This window comes from Notothenia rossii, assembly GCF_949606895.1.
Source record: "Notothenia rossii genome assembly, chromosome: 6".
Taxonomy (NCBI): Eukaryota; Metazoa; Chordata; class Actinopteri; order Perciformes; family Nototheniidae; genus Notothenia; species Notothenia rossii.
Genome location: NC_136909.1, coordinates 45,238,012 through 45,257,263, shown reverse-complemented (window position 1 = coordinate 45,257,263; position 19,252 = coordinate 45,238,012). Strand labels below are relative to the sequence as shown.

Here is a 19,252-nt window from a genome sequence, read left to right as displayed (position 1 = left end):
CTCTTTTTGTATTTCTTTGTCTTTTTTTTTTTTGTGTTTTCTTAAATTCTCTGTCAAAGCGTCTTTGAGTTTCATGAAAAGCGATATAAAAGTCCCATGTATTATTATTATTATTAAGGCCGAAAATTAGGATGAGCCCCAACGGTCAAAAAAAAAGTTTTCCCTCCCAGAACTGCCAGCGCAGCGCCTCCCCAGATCTGGCGCCCTAGGCGAACAGTTATAACCCCAAACCTTGTTGAGGTTTAGGATGGCAGCTTATTCTTACGCTGCACTCGGGGAGAAATATTGGAGACGGACACGATGAACTGTTTAGCCCTTGAGCATGATTTATTCCTCTGCTTCACAGGTGATTCCTTCGCTCAGCCGAGCTAACTTAGAAGAGAACAAAGATAGACAGTGTACACGTGCATCAGGTGAACACACCCTCATTTACATGACGCAAGCCCGGTCATTACTTAGCACGTAATACTACAGTGCCTCACAGTGGTACAATAACAGTATTACATCCCTATAGTACAGAATAGACACAATCTCTCGATACATACAATAACTGAGGACATACAGTATGTAAACATTTCCCTTAACAAACCTGCCTTGGTATACAGTGTACAGTGATGTGTAAGTGCTTTACAATTTGTGACAAATCTCAGTGCACTGTGATAGGTGGCATCTAACTTGTTCAGGCAATACATATACACAGGGCTCTCAAGTTTTGAACAGAGTTCAGAGTGAGAATTTGGCAGCGGCAGGGCTTTGGGTGGGAACGGTGGTCTTATCTGATAAATGACACATAAATTCATACAAATAAAAACATATTTATTTCATTCTTAGTGAAGGGATGTGTGTGTGTGTGTGTGTGTGTGTGTGTGTGTGTGTGTGTGTGTGTGTGTGTGTGTGTGTGTGTGTGTGTGTGTGTGTGTGTGTGTGTGTGTGTGTGTGTGTGTGTGTGTGTGTGTGTGTGTGTGTGTGTGTGTGTGTGTGTGTGTGTGTGTGTGTGTGTGTGTGTGTGTGTGTGTCTGTTTGTTTGTGTTTGGTGGCTCCCATCTGAAACAGTTTGGTTCCAGGCCTGCCATCTTCACTGTCATGATGGAGGACAGTGTTCCGTCTAGGGCCTAGCTGTTCCTAGTTTTTGTCTTGTTCAGTCCAACCATCGAGAAAACCCACTCCGCGTCGGCATTAGAGTGAGGGAGCACTAGAACAAGTTGAGCTATTTTAGTGAGCCTCCCAAACTGGCTCAAACCGGTCACCTTTAAAAAAAGGAACCAAGAGACTCTATTACTCAAATGCTTTGCTTTTGATTTCAATTGATTATGTGTATGTCATGTGGTGCCAAATATTTCTTACCTTGCACTTGATTGAGGACATACTCCCCCAAAACTCCTCAACATCAAAGGTGGTGGGATCTTGGGGAATGGGGATATCCATCAGTTGATATTCCAGGAACTCCTCACACACCTTGTCCTGTTCCTCCGGCCCATGGAAAGGTAGTAGTTCCTGAAATCTAAAAAGAGCACCATGTGTAAAGAACTGATTAATGTATTCAATCAAAGTATTGAATGTGTTGAAATCCTGGAAAATGTGGAAACCCTTACCTGTCTATAAAGTATAGGGCATCTTCCACCCCACACTCAGTCCTCTGCTGCACATCCACAAATCTTGTATGCCTCAGAAGAGCTTCCTTCAGAGGGAGTTTATTGATGCCATACTCCACAGCCCTGACCAGAAATGCCAGTGCTGCCTGTTGGAATAGGTGCACCTCCTGAGGTGTGATGTTTCCAGCCTCAAGGAGCCTATTGAGGGTAGCTCTGGTGGTGAAGCAGACATTTAGTTTTTCTCCTACCAGACAGAGAACAGAAAGAGATAGAGAAGCAAATTAAGTCCAGATAGTTTCAACAATATGCATCAGGTAGAGACAGGGATTTCACTTGGCAATTTAACTCAAAACTAGACAAATAGTCAGTGTATAGATTCCGTCTGTCTATTTTTGAGCACTATGTGCACAATAAGTGCAAGTGGTTGAAGGTATTCCTCTATGTAAGCATACCATTTTACACAAGCATGGAATGTGTACACACATTTATGCTTTTTAACAGCCATAACAGAGATATCACCCAACTCGCCCAATAACAACAATCTTCCCAAAAAGTATATTTGAGGTCAATGAGAATACAGGTGTATCTCCTTATATGAAACTTTTACCTGGCAGTTGGTATAGTGGGTCCTTGTAGAAGATGCATGGACTTGTCGGCCCTGTAGTGCTGACGGCTTCATGAACCTCGCACACAGTTTCTTGATGAACTTTGTCATCTGCAAATTATAGTTCATAAAACATTTCCATGTATTACTTGAAAAAGGACATATCAGCCAATTCAAGCAGACATACTGTATTTGGCAGCAGGATGGCCTAACCCTTGCATTTTACCTCTCCGTGGAGCTGAAAGATGGAAGACCTTTCTCTCTGGAGGAGGAGGTTCAGTAGGGTGAACACTGGCAGCGTCGCTTGATAGAAGAGTAGGTAGTCTTCACTCAGGGGGTTGGAAAATGCATCCACCAGCCTTCTAAATCTTGGTCGTTTCTCGTCTGTAAATAAACACAGTCAGTGCTTAAAAGTACACATTTAGTCTGGTGTAATGCACCTGTATTACTGTCAATGAAACAAACAACATACTTAAAGACTTAAAATAGCTGGTAAGTGGCCCATACTGTCGCATAATTTGTGTGATGCACCTCTCCAGGCTTAACCATCGCACTGAAATGTGCAGCAGCATTTCCATGTACTCGCTCTCATGGAATTCACAAAATTCTGGAAAATATAAAACATAACATCAACAGTAAACAAACTAAAAATGTCTGCATTTTGTTGTATAACAGTAGAGCTGGTTGAATCACAAACCTGCCAGGTAACCTTTACGGTTCGTGCTTCCTTTAAACCAGTACCCAACATCCACGGTCAGATCCTCTGGATCAAATCCGGATATCTGCAATACGTGAATTCAAGTATCTATTGCAACACTATCAGCAATCTGTTTTACATGGCATTGGGCTTAACGGATTGTTAATATAGAGTATACATGTTTGAACTTACTTCCATAAACTTCTGCCCCGCATGTTTGGCAGTGTTGTGGATGATATGACAGGGTCATCCATGGATGTAAATACTGCCATTTTCCTTCAACATTCTGGCTGAGATTGAATTTCTGGCACATGTATTTACAGGGGCATTGTCAATAGAGACCTACACAATTTCTCCAAGGGATGTCATTTTTCTGCAAGGTGTCATTGATTTTTGTGTAGATCACTTCAGCGGTGCCACAGCTCCGCCCACTGGTGGTGCACATATCAAGGAACCTGTGCACAACTTTGTTGGTGTCAAAAATTCTGACAGTGAGAGGATTCATCTTCTCTAGACCTGTAACAATAAGGACCATAACTAAAACAATATGTTGTTCAAATTGTATGAGTGCATGTAGAAATGGATAAAAAATAAGTACTAATTACTGATAGAAGTTGTTAAGCACATGCCAGTATCATTCGAGCCATCTGTGACAAGTGTGAAGGGATTCTCTCTCATCTTCATCACCAATTCCTTCTTAAAATTAGGTGCCACTGCTTCATTTATGAGGCACGTTGTTTTTGTGCTTGCGCTCGTAAAGCCCTGAGCTGTAGGGGAGTCTCTAAAACATTCTTTGTACAAGGGGCTGAAATGGTCAGCAACGGCAAAGGGAACATTGTGCTGCACCATTGCAACAGCAACCTTCACCTCAGCCCTCCTGGTCTGCAACAGAAACAACTGATTACATACCTCATAACCTTAAATACATTTTCAAGGTAATATGACCATCAATTTGAAGAGAAATGTAATTGATCCAATATTGCCGCCAGCTTTTTAGTTTTCCTGTGCTACACTGTACTGTATGTACCTTGGCCTCTTGTACACTCATGCCTCCAACAGAAGTTTCTGGCACGTAGAACTGTGCAATACTGCTGACTGAATTTAGAGACTGTTCTTTGGCCCGATGTCCCTTGCCTTTCACATGCCTGCTTGTGTCCCTCACGCCTTGATGAGCACAGGAGTTCTCTTGTCTGCACACTGAGCACCAGTAGAAGGAGCTGGTGGTACCCATTGTGATGAATGGCCATCGAGTTGACCACTCCTTCTTAAAGGAACACCTATATGTGGCTGCTCCACATAATCCTCTCCTTTTCTCTGTTTCCAATGGTTTCTCCCCAGTCTCCTCCACTGCCTCCTCTACCTCCTCCACAGTCTCCTCTACTGCCTCCTCTACTGCCTCCTCTACAGTGTCCTCTGACCTCGCCACCTTTTTAGGGAGCTGATTGTTTTGAAAGCATGAAAGAATGCTTAGTTGCCTCTTTCCTGACATCTTTGAAAGACAAATGCAATAATTATTAATTTGCTTTGTTTTCTGATAAAATATACACACACTCACGCCAGGAATGGAAATGAACACCAACCATCAGCCAAATGCTGGTAAAACATAACAGTGGCTGGTAGATTTTAAATACATAATACAAATATACCATTGGTTTACTACTGAATGGCTGGTAAATGTTCATGTGTTGTGTAAATATTCAAATGTTTAGAAAAATTAATTTCCAGCCCTGGCGCGCGCGCACACACACCGGGAAAATAGGAGACACAGGGACAGTCCAACAAGGGAGCTAATAGCCTTGGTGCTTACTACAATAACAATAACAACAATGATAATAATACGTAACAATAATAATCATTATAATAAGTTAGTGTAGGCGCAAAATTCCGAAGAAAACAAGCGTCAGAATAGCTGCTGAAGTTAGCTAGCAGGGATTCAACCGGCTAGCTAGGCTAGTTCTTGCATACTCTAGTCTAGTCAGTCAAACTGTTCGTTAAAAGCTCCCTGGACATATATTCCATAACAACGGAAATCAATGATGAGATGACTTCCTGTACTGAAAATATGGTCTTCTCCCACGTCGAGCAGTCTGTAGCCACGCAAAATGTCAGTGAGAGACTATGTGACAGCCGTCCTCTTTGGTTACTCTTCAGCGAGCGTCTTAATCATTGGAATGGAATCAGAATGTAATGTTGTAGCGGAATTTCTAAATCCTACCCGGATACAGCCATGTTATTTTCGAATTGGCTGTTCGACAGCTTACATTCTTTTGATTGGTTGATGCGTGGCTACAGTGATTCTGAACTAGTTTGTTTACAAAATTGTGGTGCAACTTGGTGGGCGGTACCCTGGAAAGAAATCTCTGCGTGTGAAATACAAGGTGTGGCGTGTGAGCGTGTGAATGGAGTGAAATGCGTGTGTCTCACGCCAAATGCGTGAGACTTGAGAGCTCTGTATACAACAAATCACCATAGTCCAGCACAGGTAAAAAGGTCACAGTGACTAGCCTTTTCCTGGTCTCAAGCGAGAAACAGGACTTGTTTCTGAAAAAGAAACCTAGCCTAACCCTCAGCTTTTTAAGCAGGTTATTGACTTGAAGTTTAAAAGTAAGACAATCATCAAGCCAGATACCAAGGTATTTATAACATGTAACCACTTTGAGTACTTGGCTCTGTTGTCTAGCTTTTGAAAAATAGCATTACCTTGGTTTTATCAACATTTAAAAGAAGCTTAAGCTCAGCGAGCTGAGTCTGAATAATGTTAAATACAGCCTGTAATTCAACACCAGCCTCCTTAATGGAGGGACCTGCACAGTACATCACGGTAACGTCCGCATAAAAATGTAAAGTAGCTTCATCCACATTTTCACCTAAACTGTTGATATATATGGAGAATAAAAGTGGACCTAAAACAGAACCTTGAGGAACACCATTTGCAATGTTTAACCACTCAAAAGACAGCCCATCAAAGTGAACACATTGGGACCTTTCAGAGAGGTAGTTCACAAACCACCCCACTGCATGGCTGGATATGCCAATACTGAGTAGCCTCTGCTTTAAGATGCAATGATCGACGGTATCAAATGCTTTGGAAAGGTCAATAAATAGAGCTGCACAACTCTGCTTATTATCTAAAATACTCGTAATGTCATTCACCACTTTCATTGTGGCAGTGATGGTGCTATGTTGCTTTCTGAAGCCTGACTGATGTTTAGACAGGATATTATTTTTACATAAAAAACTCCTTTACTTGTTCACTCACTAGGCGTTCGAGCACCTTCGCCAGAACTGACAATTTAGAGATTGGCCTATAGTTATTTAAAATAGTTGCCTCCCCTCCTTTTAGCAAAGGCAAGACATAAGCTGACTTCCATACTTTTGGAATTGCATTTGTGCTGAGGGAGAGGTTAAAAAGAGTAGTGAGAGGAGGAGCAATAAAATCTGCAGCTATCTTTAAAAAGAAAGGTTCTACGTTGTCCGGGCCAGCCGGTTTCTTAGGATCTAGCTTGGTTAATGCTTCATGAACAACATCAACAGTAAAAGGAGTAAAACTGAAAAGGTTTTCCAGACCACATTAGTCAGAGTCACTGATTGGGGTGTTCACAGAAGCAGAGTTAGAAACAGAATCAAACAGAGAACCACAGGACACAAAATGCTTATTAAAGCAATTTAACATAGAAGCCCTGTCCAATATAGAGCCAGATGCTGTGGTAAGGCACGGAGGTAGCTCATTACGGATCTCACCGGTGGATATCGATTTAATGGCTTTCCAAAATGTCCTTGGATTATTTAGGTTTTCTGTGGTAACTGACAAATAGTACTTCGACCATAATTAGAAGTTGCCAGTATTAAACTGTCAATAAACCTTAGAACATCTTGAAAGGGATGTGCAAAATAACCATTATATACAGTCTTTAATTAACCATTAGTAGAGAATAACGAGTAATGAATATACTTTATAGAGATCTGCAGATAAATGTTAAGTCTTTTCATCCACCAACTATCAAATATCTATCCTGATTGTTGGCACTTGACAATCACATTCCCTGAATTTTGCTCAGGTGTAACTAAAGTCTGATTTAAGGGTTGTTTATATTTCAGATCATTAATCAGAATCTGCAAAGTAACTCAAATAAATGTAGTGGAGTCAAAATTCCAGGTTAACTTCAATAAATTGCATGTTGTACATGCTGCTGTAATGAAAAAATTTCCCAACTTGGGATCAATAAAGTATATCTTATCTTATCTTCAGATGATCGATGACGACTGCCAAATTTGCAAAATGTGCCTCTGAACCTTGAAAAGTGCTATTTCAAGGCTTATCAATTGACAACAGAAGGGGTCACAGACATAAAACCAGCTATTAAATAAAGCTCTTCTGACCTTAGCTGTCATGTGGGTATATATTAATGCTGAACATTTTCGACACAAGCAATTTTCACCCATTTATTAATTATATGTTTTAAATGTGATAACACCAATGTGTTTCCCCTCCCCTAAACCTCCAGGGGTGTACAGTTTAATACTGGCAACTTCTAATTATGGGAAATACGAAAACGTCTTCTAAAACTACAATTCCCAGTAGAGACCCGCCATAGAACATGTTGCAAAACACACAAATAGCCAGCATGTGTAGTTCTGGAGGGTGGGGTGGGGGTGGACGTGTTCGAATCCTGTTTTGGATCGTTTGCCGTCCATGGGCTTCATTCTATTTCAAAGTGCTGTTTGACGCTCGGTGTAACCATGCCACTCCAACATCCAATCACAGAGCTTGAGGACTAATCACCGTGTTTGTCAAGCAAAGCAGACTGGTGTAGTCCCAAACGATAGCTGAGGATTATGGGTAGTGTCGTGTCTTCGGCCATCCTAAACTCAGAAAAAACTATTTGTTTCTCCGAATCGAAGGGGAAAAACACAAAAGTATTGTACACAATTTAAACCAATCAATGTTGTGTAATTAAAAAGGTATAATCTGGTGTTTTTGAGTTGATGAGTAATGCAGATATCACTGTAAAATCAATAGACAGTAGAGAGAATACTTACTTCCAGATGTAAAATTCTCAAAAACAACTACTGTGGCCAGAAAACGTGAGATCGTAACATTCTTTTCTATTCAAATTAATAGCAGCTCCGCGCATAGTGGGGCACATTGTAGGAAAGCAAGACAATAAATGGCAAATATATGTAGAAAATAAATGTAATTTAGTTACTTCCAAAACAAACGTAATGTGGTAGAAAATACCTTTCTAGCTTAACATAATTGAGAATGCGTGGGAACGTAATTTTGAGGAGACAGGGTTGACTGTAAAGATGAGGGGACCGAGCACCGAGCCTTGGGGGACACCATGGTTAACAGAGAGGTAGGAGGAGCTACAGCCAGCGTAGGTCACAAATGGTGTCCGGTGAGAGAGGTATGAGTGGAAGAAGGAGAGGGCGGAGTCGGTGAGGCCAAGATGTCCAGACAGGAGGGTGAGGAGGATATCATGACACATGGTGTCGAAGGGTGCAGAGAGTCTAGGATAATCAGTTTACTGATGTGGCCTGAGTACTAGGAGCAGTGCTATATGCTGAGTATGCAGCCGATATTAAGCAAAGTCAAAAACCTGCTGAAGCCGACTAGCATTAAGTAGTTTTATCATAATGACTTGATAGGGGGGGTTAATTTTTATTTAGGTTGCAAACTTCTTACTGCTACTCTCTCTCTCTCTCTCTCTCTCTCTCTTACACACACACACACACACACACACACACACACACACACACACACACACACACACACACACACACACACACACACACACACACACACACACACACACACACACACACACACACACACACACACACACACACACACACACACACACACACACACACACACACACACACACACACACACACACACACACTTAAGTTTATTCTCACAACCTCACAAAATATGTGTTTCTAGAGGCTTTGTTCTATCATTACCACATGCAGGGCTATTTGGTTAGCTAGTATAGCAAGTGGCTGGCTCAAAGTAAACACATAAATGACTTTCTGCCTGCTGTTTGTTCTTAAAGATGGAAGGTTAAACAATATATTTCAATGGTTACTTGTCCTTAAAAGACTATTGCCACTTAAAGGTAAAGGTTTTGTATCCACATTGTGTCAGGATAAATGTAACCCTTACGCTTTAAGTCAGCTCTTCTCAGGAGAATTGTATTATCCCTTTGCCTGCCTTCTGGTATGGCTGCCTTGTTTTTTTTGTATTAACACGTATTGTAATCTATAGCGAACATGGAAAAAAACATGTATTGAATCTAGGGAGTTTTAACCTATAATTTCTTGAACCATTCAGTAGCACTGACTGACCCAATGGCTGCTTCATGCTCAGTAGTGCCAGAAGCATGGAAGAAAGCATGAAAGCATAAAGAGAAAATAACCTACTAAACAGTCTTTGAGTGAAAAACTTCTAGTATTTCCGGTAAATCTTCACTTTGATACAAATAAAATAAACGTACTTACTAACTTGAGTATATCTTTAAAAAACACTTCTCAGTGCAGCTTGCATGCAAGGACATGGACACAATTAAAAGTAACATTAAAATAAAAAGCTCATACAGTATTGCAGACATCAAACATAATCATGTGAAATCAGGGCAACAGAGTGGGTGCTAAACATTTATATCTATCACAGGAGCAGACATGTTTGCACAGTTGTCTTATTTTGTACCTCCATTCACACAAATGCAGTATATGCAACTTAAAATATCAAACCAAGACAGGTAAAAATCATATATTCCTTCATGTCTAATAAATGAATACCACATAAAGCATCTCCCATCTTATTAGGCTAACCATTCAAGCCCCTGAACATGCAGAGAAGTCTATAAATGTTATCATGTATACAGGGGAAGCAGCGAAACATATATTAGCAAATTAAAACATAAAAACTCATGATAAATGATTTAATGAGTACAACGAGTCCTTATAGTCAAGCCCGCCTTAACCTGCCATCAGCCCCTGGGGCTGATAGTTTTTGTAGGCCCCCTATTTAAACAACAAATCAAAGTCATTTATAGCCTCGGCAGGCTCTGTGATCGCACTTCTCCACTCTGCTCTACACGCGCCTGGTCCTCTCCTCCATATGAGTGACGTATCGGGCCTCCCTCATGTATTTGTCCGGTTGCCGTTGGCTCCCCTCCACGTAGCAAGTCCTCGTCGTCCTCTCCATCTCCTCCAACAGATAATGTCCCTCCTGTCTGTTTTTCCTCTCCCGTTACTCCATCGCTATCAGAACCAGACGGCCTACTTGTCTCCGAGGCCCCGCGGCCGGCACCGCTACCGCTCGGTACAGAACTCATCTGTCCTTCCTCCTCATCCTGGCCTACAGGTTTAAAATAACCTGTAAGCGTCGGCATTTTTTGTAATAGCTGCTTGTCTCGAAACTCCTTTTCCCTCAACAATTTCCTTTTCCGAGCGCCACTCAAACTTTTTCTTCACTCAATCACTCGCAATTTGAATAAGTCACATGTGAAACATATTCTCATTCTGACGTGTGTGTGTTTGTGTATATTTGCGTTTGTGTGTATTGTGTTTGTTTCCCGGGGAAAACCCTCACGAGAAACATCGGCTGTTGTTATGCCTGCTGTGACGTCAAGTTACTCCGTTCTCCGCTTGTAATTATGCCGTTACAAGCTTCAAAGTTGTATTTATCATCTGAATTTGCCGAAACAAGTTTAATATTCTGAAAGCCAAGACTTTGTTTTTTTAAAATCAGATGAAAACAAACTGTAACGGACCTTGCTGTGTTATCTATCATTACTCTACGTCTTACAATAATAATTTCAGTGGAGGGAGGGGGGCGGCGCTGTGGAACAGCAGAGTGGCGAGGGAGAGCTGTCGTCTTCCCTTTACAAGATTCAAAAATGTATTTATCGTGTGAATTTGGAAATGAAAGTTTCCTATTCTGAAAGCCAAGAATTTGTTTATTTAAAAAAAAAAAAAACACCCGAAATAAAAATTCTTTTTAAAATGTTTTTATTTTTTAATTGGCTCATGATAGGCCCCCGATCTCCGTAGGCCCCTGGGCTTCAGCCCAGGTCAGCCCGTGCATTAAGGCGGCCCTGCTTATAGTAGTGTGTCAGGTCAAACTGAACACATTTCTTGAACAGTAACCAAATGACCTATTTATTCTTTTACTTTACATGAAGGTTTTCACAGCTGATGCAAAGCATTGGGACAGTGAATCTACCAACAGTGAAAATGTTAGTTCTCAAGTGGGATGCTTAAAAAAGATAACAGCACTATAGTTCTAAAGGCATTCAAGTTCTGATGGCAGCCTCCAAGCGGTGCCTTCATCCATAATATTCATCTGTTTGCAACTTACAAATTATTTATCTAATATATCATATTCAAATTACTTGTACTTGACTCTTCTTGCACTATTTCTATTTTATTTGTATTTACTTGCACTATTTTATCTGTTTATTATGTTGCACTGTTGGAGGAGCCTGGGACCTCGGTTTTTCATTGACATATCTACACTGAGGCTATGTACAAATTACAATAAATGCCTTGCGTCTTGAATCTCCCTGAGCTCAGTCACAGCAGAGGGTCGCAGGATGAGGAGGGGGGCTGGAAGGTCACATCTGAAGACTTTCCAGATGCATGCTTTGGGATGTAGATAACTATTCTTTGTGACCTCTGTTTCACTCACTCACATTTGTTCAACCTCTCAACCTGTCTCTCTTGTCAGCCTGCAGTATACAGAGGCATGGGCCCCCCAGGTGCTCAGGTGTCTCTGGAGCAGCAGGCCTACATGCTGCTGACGGAGCCAGAGAGGAAGACCATGGTCTACTACCTGCAAGAGTACCAGGAGGGACACATAGGAGTGGAGCCCCTGACCATGGCTCTCTGTGAGCTTTTTAACACACATGCAAAGGTACTAAATTCATATATAGATCCATTCATTTTAGATTTTTGGAAAACTGTCTAAAGTATGCGGCAATTTCATTCATGTATATGGTCATGTTACATTGGGAATATGTTTTTCTTTAAATGCCCAAGAAGTTGATATTCTCTGCTCTTTGAATTATTCGATAACATGCTGTAATCCATATTAAAGCACACATAGCATGCTCTTATCTCAGGTTTGATTCTCTTCTTCTCTGCTCCAGCTGTCCATGCTGGCAGACGTGAGAAGTCTGGTGGCTCCCCTGGACCTGGAGCTGTACGACAGGTTGGTGTTGCATCGTGAGAGAGAAGCCCACCAGGCCTGGCATGGAGGTCCAGGTGTCCTGCATCCTCAGGGCTACTGCAACCAGAATGCAGGACACGGCCACCCTGCTATGGTAGGTACATTATCCCACATCACATTACATCAATACTGTGACATGTTAACATTTGAGCATAAAAATCAAAACCTGCCTACATGTTTATCTTACATCGCCGCTAACCAAATCTTCTGAGAAAAATACTAGTGAAAATGATGTGAAGTACCTGTTCACATGGAACCCTTCTCCACTTCGGCCTTCAAAGTTCTCGTTTGAATATTTGCTACTACCACCAAGATCTGCACCCGCAGAATACAGAATCAAAACTTTAAAAAGTTGTTAAACAAGAGAGGCCTTTCTCAATATTTTCCACACGAGTCCCCATGCAGTCCAGATGCTTGGAAGTGTTCTTGCTCACCTGTTTGTGAGGTGGGGGTAGTATCCCATCATGCATTTTGCAAGTAGCATGTATACAGTATATTATAATTTTCAACCTTCAGCTGTTACAGTGTCCCCAAATAATACTCATATTTATACAAGCATACTTATTCATTACTTAATTTTTACAAAATGAATGGTCACTTTTCTGAAATGTGAGGACCGTTAATACATGTGTGCTGTCATCATAATATGTGTGGTTATTATATTACAACTCCTAATATAAGGCTAATTGGATTTAATTGACAGACACTTAGTTATTCAGCAACAAACATTACGTTTTATTGTTATGTTATATTTCATTTTCATAGATTGATATTTCTTTGCAGTTTGGCTTCAAAGAAACACCACAGACCAAAAAAAAAAGGCCTAAAAACCCATCTTTTGAACAGAGCCGTTTTCTAGAACTTTAACCACCCATTTGCTGCCTTGACTGCCTAATGCTTTTAATGTTTTATATTCTGATTATTATTATTTTTTATTTTGTTGCTAACATTTGACTCTGTAGACACTTTGAGTTTTGTGCACTTATAAATCAAATTGATTATTAGCATTATTACTATTACTATTATTAGGGCCCGAGCACGGATGTGCTAGGACCCGACGGCGTCCTAGCACGAAGTGCGAGGAAACCTATTGTTATTGGTGGAATTATTATTATTATTAGGGCCCGAGCACGGATGTGCTAGGATCCGACGGCGTTCTAGCACGAAGTGCGAGGAAACATATTGTTATTGGTGGAATTATTATTAGGGCCCGAGCACGGAGCGCTAGGACCCAACAGCGTCCTAGCACGAAGTGCGAGGAACCTATTGTTGTCCGTGGTATTATTATTATTATTATATGGAATCATATTTCCTGTTTTTGAGGGCTTTAGGATGCTGAGAAAGTTGTATAATTTTGCACGGGCGCCAGGACCGGTAAAAATTGCAACATTCTGGAGTCAATGGGTTAAAATATTACAACGTGCTTGCTAGCGCCACCTATCTAAATCCCATTTCGGAATAAATGTACAAAGTCGCAACGTAACTCCGAATGACCTGACATTTTGCACACATATCCGGGTGGATCTGCTCTACAAATAATCCTCTTGGAACCCTAAGCTCCGCCTAAATTTTTTTTAATTTAAATTAGCATAATGTTCAAAACAGTTAAATATTCACTTAAATTTCAATTTTCAGTTTGTCTACACCAAACTTCGTATACAGCATCGGTGGAGGGGCAGACACATTACCGTAGAAAATGAGCATGTTAGGACGATAAATATTGCCGCCATCAATCAAAACGTACTCGCACAAAGGCGGGGCTTAGAAAGAAATGCTCATAACTCATCAACAATGTATCCAAACAACACAGATTTCGGTAGATAGGTTCAGACTGTCTTGAGAAATAGGCACACAGCATTTTCATTTTGGACTATAGGCGACGCCAAAAACACCACCAATTTATAACTCAGGAGCGGATCGAATAATTATTTGTATTTCTTTTTAGACATACTCTCAGTGTGACTACGAACTCAGATTTAAATTGTCACAAAAAAATCTGAATGTGGGCGTGGCCTATACATTTTTTTTTTAATTGCGATAGCATAAAATGAGCTTCGGACGCAAAACTTGGGACACACGTCAGAGCCCACAACCTTTTCAAGAATGTAAAAAAAAACGTAATTTTTCAAAAAAGCTGCTCACTAGCGCCTCCTATTGTGTGGTAGTCACATATAGTTTCTTAGAACTTCACGATTTTTGGCACAGACATTCCTCATGGAATTGCGGACATATTTGTAAATAAATTCCATTAGCCCCGCCCCCCAAAAAGTCGGCCATTTTGAAATATGCGTTTTTCAGCCATTTTAAGCACATTCTTGCAAACTGCTCCTTGGGGAATGATCGGAAAAATTCCGGTCCAGGACATGTTCAGCCCCTATCCAATATGATGCCAAATTGAGAAGAGCATTTTTGATAAATCAATCGTGGAGGTCGTAAGCTAAGAGCGAATAAACCATTTTTGACGATTTACATGTCGCAAATGACTCCAAACTACTCCAAATTACACAAATACAGTTGTTCCAATATTCACGAAACGCTATTTCTACATTACTATTATGATTGCACACATATTTCAAATTGCATTCCATTAGCCCCGCCCCCCAGAAAGTCGGCCATTTTGAAAGATGTGCATTTTTCATGCATTTTAAGCACATTCTTGCGAACTGCTCCTAGGGGAATGATCGGAAAAATTCCAATGCAGGACAAGTTCAGCCCCTATCCAATATGATACTTAATTGCGGAGCACATTTTGGAAAAATCACTCGTGGAGGTCGTAAGCTAACAGCGAATACACCATTTTTGACGATTTACATGGCGCAAATTGCTCCAAACTGCTCGCATATAGTTTTTCCGATATTCACGAAACGCTGTATACACATTACTATTATGATTGCACACACATTTCAAATTGCCTTCCATTAGCCCCGCTCCCCAGGAAGTCGGCCATTTTGAAAAATGGGCGTTTTTCATGCATTTTAAGCACATTCTTGACAACTCCTCCTTAGGGAATGATCGAAAAAATTCCAATCCAGGACAAGTTCAGCCCCTATCCAATATGATACTTAATTGTGGAGCACATTTTTGAAAAATCACTCGTGGAGGTCGTAAGCTAACAGCGAATACACCATTTTTGACGATTTACATGGCGCAAATTGCTCCAAACTGCTCGCATATAGTTTTTCCGATATTCACGTAACGCTGTATACACATTGCTATTATGATTGCACACATATTTCAAATTGGTTTTCATTAGCCTCGCCCCCCAGAAAGTCAGCCATTTTGAAAAAAAATCGTTTTTCAGCCATTTTCAGCACATTTGTGCTAATTCGAAATAGGGAAATGATCGGAAAAATTCCAATCTAGGGCAACTTAAGCGCATATCCAATGTGATGCTACATTGTGAAGGAATAGTCGACCGCTTGAACATGGAGCTCGTAAGCTAATGGAGAATGTACCATTTTTGACCATTTATATGTCACATACTACCTTAAAGACCCTGTGAAGTGTGCACCTGTGCATGATCTGTTATGCTAATACGTATAGTAATGAGCAAAATTGTCCATTGGAACCCATATCAAAGGATGTTGGAATAGCAACGAATTTGACGAGTTTTGAATTTGCCGGGGAAATCTGCAGTCGACCTTCGCCTTCGTGGGCGTGGCTTGCGATCTACTGCATGACGTCACGAGATGGACGCCGCCGCACTGTTTACATTCACCACCGTTCGTTTTTTCTCTTTTTCAAAGTCGAATTTCTCAACGTTTTTGAGCTAGTATTTTCCTGGAAAGTGTGTCGGAGTCGACTGGAAGTGATTGCCAATCGAGAAAATCTGACAATGGAGGCGACAGTGAAGAAAGAGGGATGAAAAACACAGGGGAAACGATGCACTGCCGCTGGCTGTAGTAATGTCAAGGCTGCCGAAGAGGCGATGTTTCTGTTCCCAAAAGATGAAGGTGAGCCTGGCTGGTGTCATTGTTTCGTAGATTCTTTGATTGATCATGATAAATAAAGGCCACTGGTCGATTCGAGAGAGAGAGAAAGAGAGACTGAGAGAGTTACAGGGTTGTCGTTAGCATCTGGTGCTAGCTCGGAGCTAACGGAGATTAGCTGTTTCAACAATAAGGAGAGGGAGAGTGCTCTCCTGTGGGACTGAGAGAGATAACGTCAGCTCAGGGAGGTAAACTGTAGCCTAAGTTATCTCAGTGGGTTTGGTCATCTATGTAAACACATATTTCCATCTATGTAATATTAGTTGTATAAAATAGGTTAAGAAATCCTTCCAATGTTTTTTGATTATTGAAATATATGTTTCATATGAGTGTTGAGAGCTGTATCCATAAATCTCTTAATGTTGCCCTCAAAGTGCACCAAATTGATCACTTTCCTCATCTATCCTGTCCGAAAAGCTGTCCAAATCAATCATTTCTCTCACACTAGTATCACTTTCCAAAGTCTCCGCCATGTTTACAATCGCAACTGGGTACATCTTGTGACGTCACAGCCACTATTGCAGACGACAAAATTAATAATTCATTAATTAATTAATTATGAATTATTAAAAATTATTTTAGCCATGAACAGGCACAATGATATGTAAGGAATGAAACTGCCATTTCATTTTGGTGCAAAAACATGCACTTCACTGGGTCTTTAAGCTACTGAGACCCGCCTGTCTGCCTGCACCATCAACTCTCTCTCTCACACACACACACACACACACACACACACACACACACACACACACACACACACACACACACACACACACACACACACACACACACACACACACACACACACACCTACTGTTAGTCCAACACCGTCCTTTGCTGGGGGCATATTCATTACAACAGACACTTATACACACCCTAACCCTACTGTTTATTTGTAGATATCTCCTAAAGCCTACAAATAAAGTGTGAAATGTGGGCTGCCTGTTACATATATTATTGAGCGATATATATTATACACACTGTTCTGTTTCTGCACTGACCTCAGCAGCTGTTCTCACTGTAAACATCGTGTTACAATGAAAGCAGTTGTATTAAAAAAAGAAATAGCCTAACATCCAGGGGAGATGTAATTAGTGAGTAAACAAACGGTAAAGGGCAGAAAGTGTGATGCACATTTTATCATCTCAAATAATTAGGGATGCACCGAATATCCGGCCGCCGAAAATTATCGGCCGAAAATGGTTAAAAAGGCCCTTTCGGCTTTCGGCCTGAAAAAACATCACCGAATGTCAGAGAACAGGGTTACGTTGGTAAGCTAACGTGTTGTTTTGATGACGTAATCAAAACGCGGCGACAAGCACGGCGCGCGACCATGCTCGCGGCTGGCTCACAGCCAACATGTCTGCCGCTTGGAGATATTTAAAAATATCAGAGAGAGAGGCGCGGATTGCGATTTGTAAAACGTGTTCAGCTGACATTTCTCGAGGGGGTGTAACTGCAAAGACTTTCACCACTTCGGGATTACTCCACCACTTGAAATCAAAACACCCGGACAAATATGCGGAGTATGATCAAATCACAAGCACTGACAGCGAGAGACTGTTCAGCGCTGCCTCTCATGTGCTTGATGAGAAGAGGAACAGACTTATGGCTGATAAAGCAGAGAAGCTACTGATCATTAAAAAGAACCTTCCACTTTTCCTTAATAAGTAGACAAGGCTGGCTTATGATAAGTTTATCTAGTTCTACATGTCTACTCTATACCCACTTTCCTGAACAATTTTCATTGTGAGTTATAATTCACCATCTCAGGTTATCATTAGGGGGAAATGACAGCAGCACAGTGTTCAATATATTGTACTTTCGGTATCTAAATGATATAATGTTGTTTACATTGCTCATGAGGAGAGACCACCTTATTTGCAGATTCTTGAAATTGTAATTTAATTTGTAATTGATTGTGGATTTTGTATCCAGTGTTCACTTTATGTATCTTTATACAATGTTTACTACTTTGCTTATGAGGAAAGACAGCCTTATTTACAGATTCTTGAAATTCAATTGTAATTTCATTTGTAAATAGTTACATTCATGTGGATTTATCCAGTTTGCACATTTGTATGCATGCACTTATAGGTGCATTTGTTGTTGTTGAAGGCCTGGCTGTTACAGTCTTTATTTACACTATTTTGTTGTAGGCCTACTGGCCTAGATTTTTATGCAGTTTTAAAGCACCTTGGCTTTGTTCTGAATGCACTTTGTTGTAGTTATCCTACAGAGAAAATGCACTTGACTTGGAATTAATGTACTGTATGCATTCAAAAGTGCTGAATAAATGTTTTATGGACCCATAATAGTGATTATTATTTAAGTAAAGTTTTGCCATAATCATGTCTTTTTCCATAATCAGGTAGCTGAACAACATTGGTAAGAAATGTATACATTATATAAATATATATTTCTATTAATCATTTTCGGCCTTTCGGCATTCGGTTTTCGGCCAACTGTTTCCTATTTTCTGTATCGGTTTCGGCCAAGAATTTCCCATTCGGTGCACCCCTACAAATAACTTATTATCACAACGGGAACAGTTTGCAGAGCTGTGCTTCGTTGACATAAGTCCAGCCATGCGTCACGCCTCTTTTAAACATCACTGTTGGCTAAAATCGACTCCGGAGGATACATCCCTCGGTTATAGCTCCTCCAGAGAGACTCCTCTCTCCTCTCTCCTCTACATCGTTGTACCCTCGGTTATAGCTCCTCCAGAGAGACTCCTCTCTCCTCTAAATCAGTGTATCCTCGGTTACAGCACCTCCAGACAGCCTCCTCGAATATCGATCCTCGACGAGCCTTTAGAGACATTTTTTTCCTTCGAGACGGCGCGCCAACATCCGTTTCCGGATCGATGCCGGAGGACCTGGGACGTGAAAATTAGATAAATGACAAACGGCTCATTTCCAAGGACTCGCACGCGTCTGCTTCACGCCGGGACGACCGGCTGCCCTCCCCGACAGGCGCACGGACGCGAGGGCCCGCTCATCACTGCGCGCACAAGTGCGACCGCAGTTTTAATTATTATTATTATTATTATTATTATTATTAAATAGCTTCTGAGAACAAGAGGTATTTGGAGATGTGCATTAAAAAAATCTATAAACTGAAGCTTTA

General features: G+C 40.9%; 2 protein-coding genes across 14 annotated transcripts in view; one reads left to right on the top strand and one right to left on the bottom strand.

Moving 5' to 3' along the window:
- Positions 1–19,252, top strand: part of LOC307042238 (whirlin-like) — a 366,287-nt gene that overhangs the window by 195,385 nt on the left and 151,650 nt on the right. For all 11 annotated transcript variants that reach the window (XM_079686030.1, XM_079686031.1, XM_079686023.1 and 8 more), the window contains 2 exons: positions 11,631–11,816; positions 12,052–12,225. In XM_079686030.1, the coding sequence (XP_079542156.1) occupies positions 11,631–11,816; positions 12,052–12,225 (360 nt within the window). The remainder of the gene's footprint in view (positions 1–11,630; positions 11,817–12,051; positions 12,226–19,252) is intronic.
- Positions 888–3,173, bottom strand: LOC307042240 (uncharacterized protein). 3 transcript variants are annotated; one of them, XR_013809044.1, is made up of 8 exons: positions 3,086–3,173; positions 2,894–2,978; positions 2,669–2,803; positions 2,423–2,580; positions 2,200–2,307; positions 1,593–1,836; positions 1,345–1,501; positions 888–1,247 (listed from the first exon to the last, which is right to left on the bottom strand). XR_013809044.1 is itself a non-coding variant. In XM_079686034.1 (6 exons), exons 1-6 carry the CDS (start codon positions 3,089–3,091, stop codon positions 1,825–1,827), a joined length of 504 nt encoding a protein of 167 aa, XP_079542160.1. In that variant the 5' UTR covers positions 3,092–3,173; the 3' UTR covers positions 888–1,824. The 3 variants fall into 3 exon arrangements, 1 of the variants encoding a protein (XP_079542160.1); XR_013809043.1 differs by having other exon boundaries at positions 888–1,501; XM_079686034.1 differs by having other exon boundaries at positions 888–1,836.

Excerpts from the sequence above, each read along its gene's own strand:
- LOC307042240 (XM_079686034.1), bottom strand. Across the intron at positions 2,804-2,893 it reads CCGTAAAGGTTACCTGGCAG|AATTTTGTGAATTCCATGAG; the intron begins GTTTGTGATTCA and ends TATATTTTCCAG. Across the intron at positions 2,308-2,422 it reads TCTTTCAGCTCCACGGAGAG|ATGACAAAGTTCATCAAGAA; the intron begins GTAAAATGCAAG and ends TATAATTTGCAG.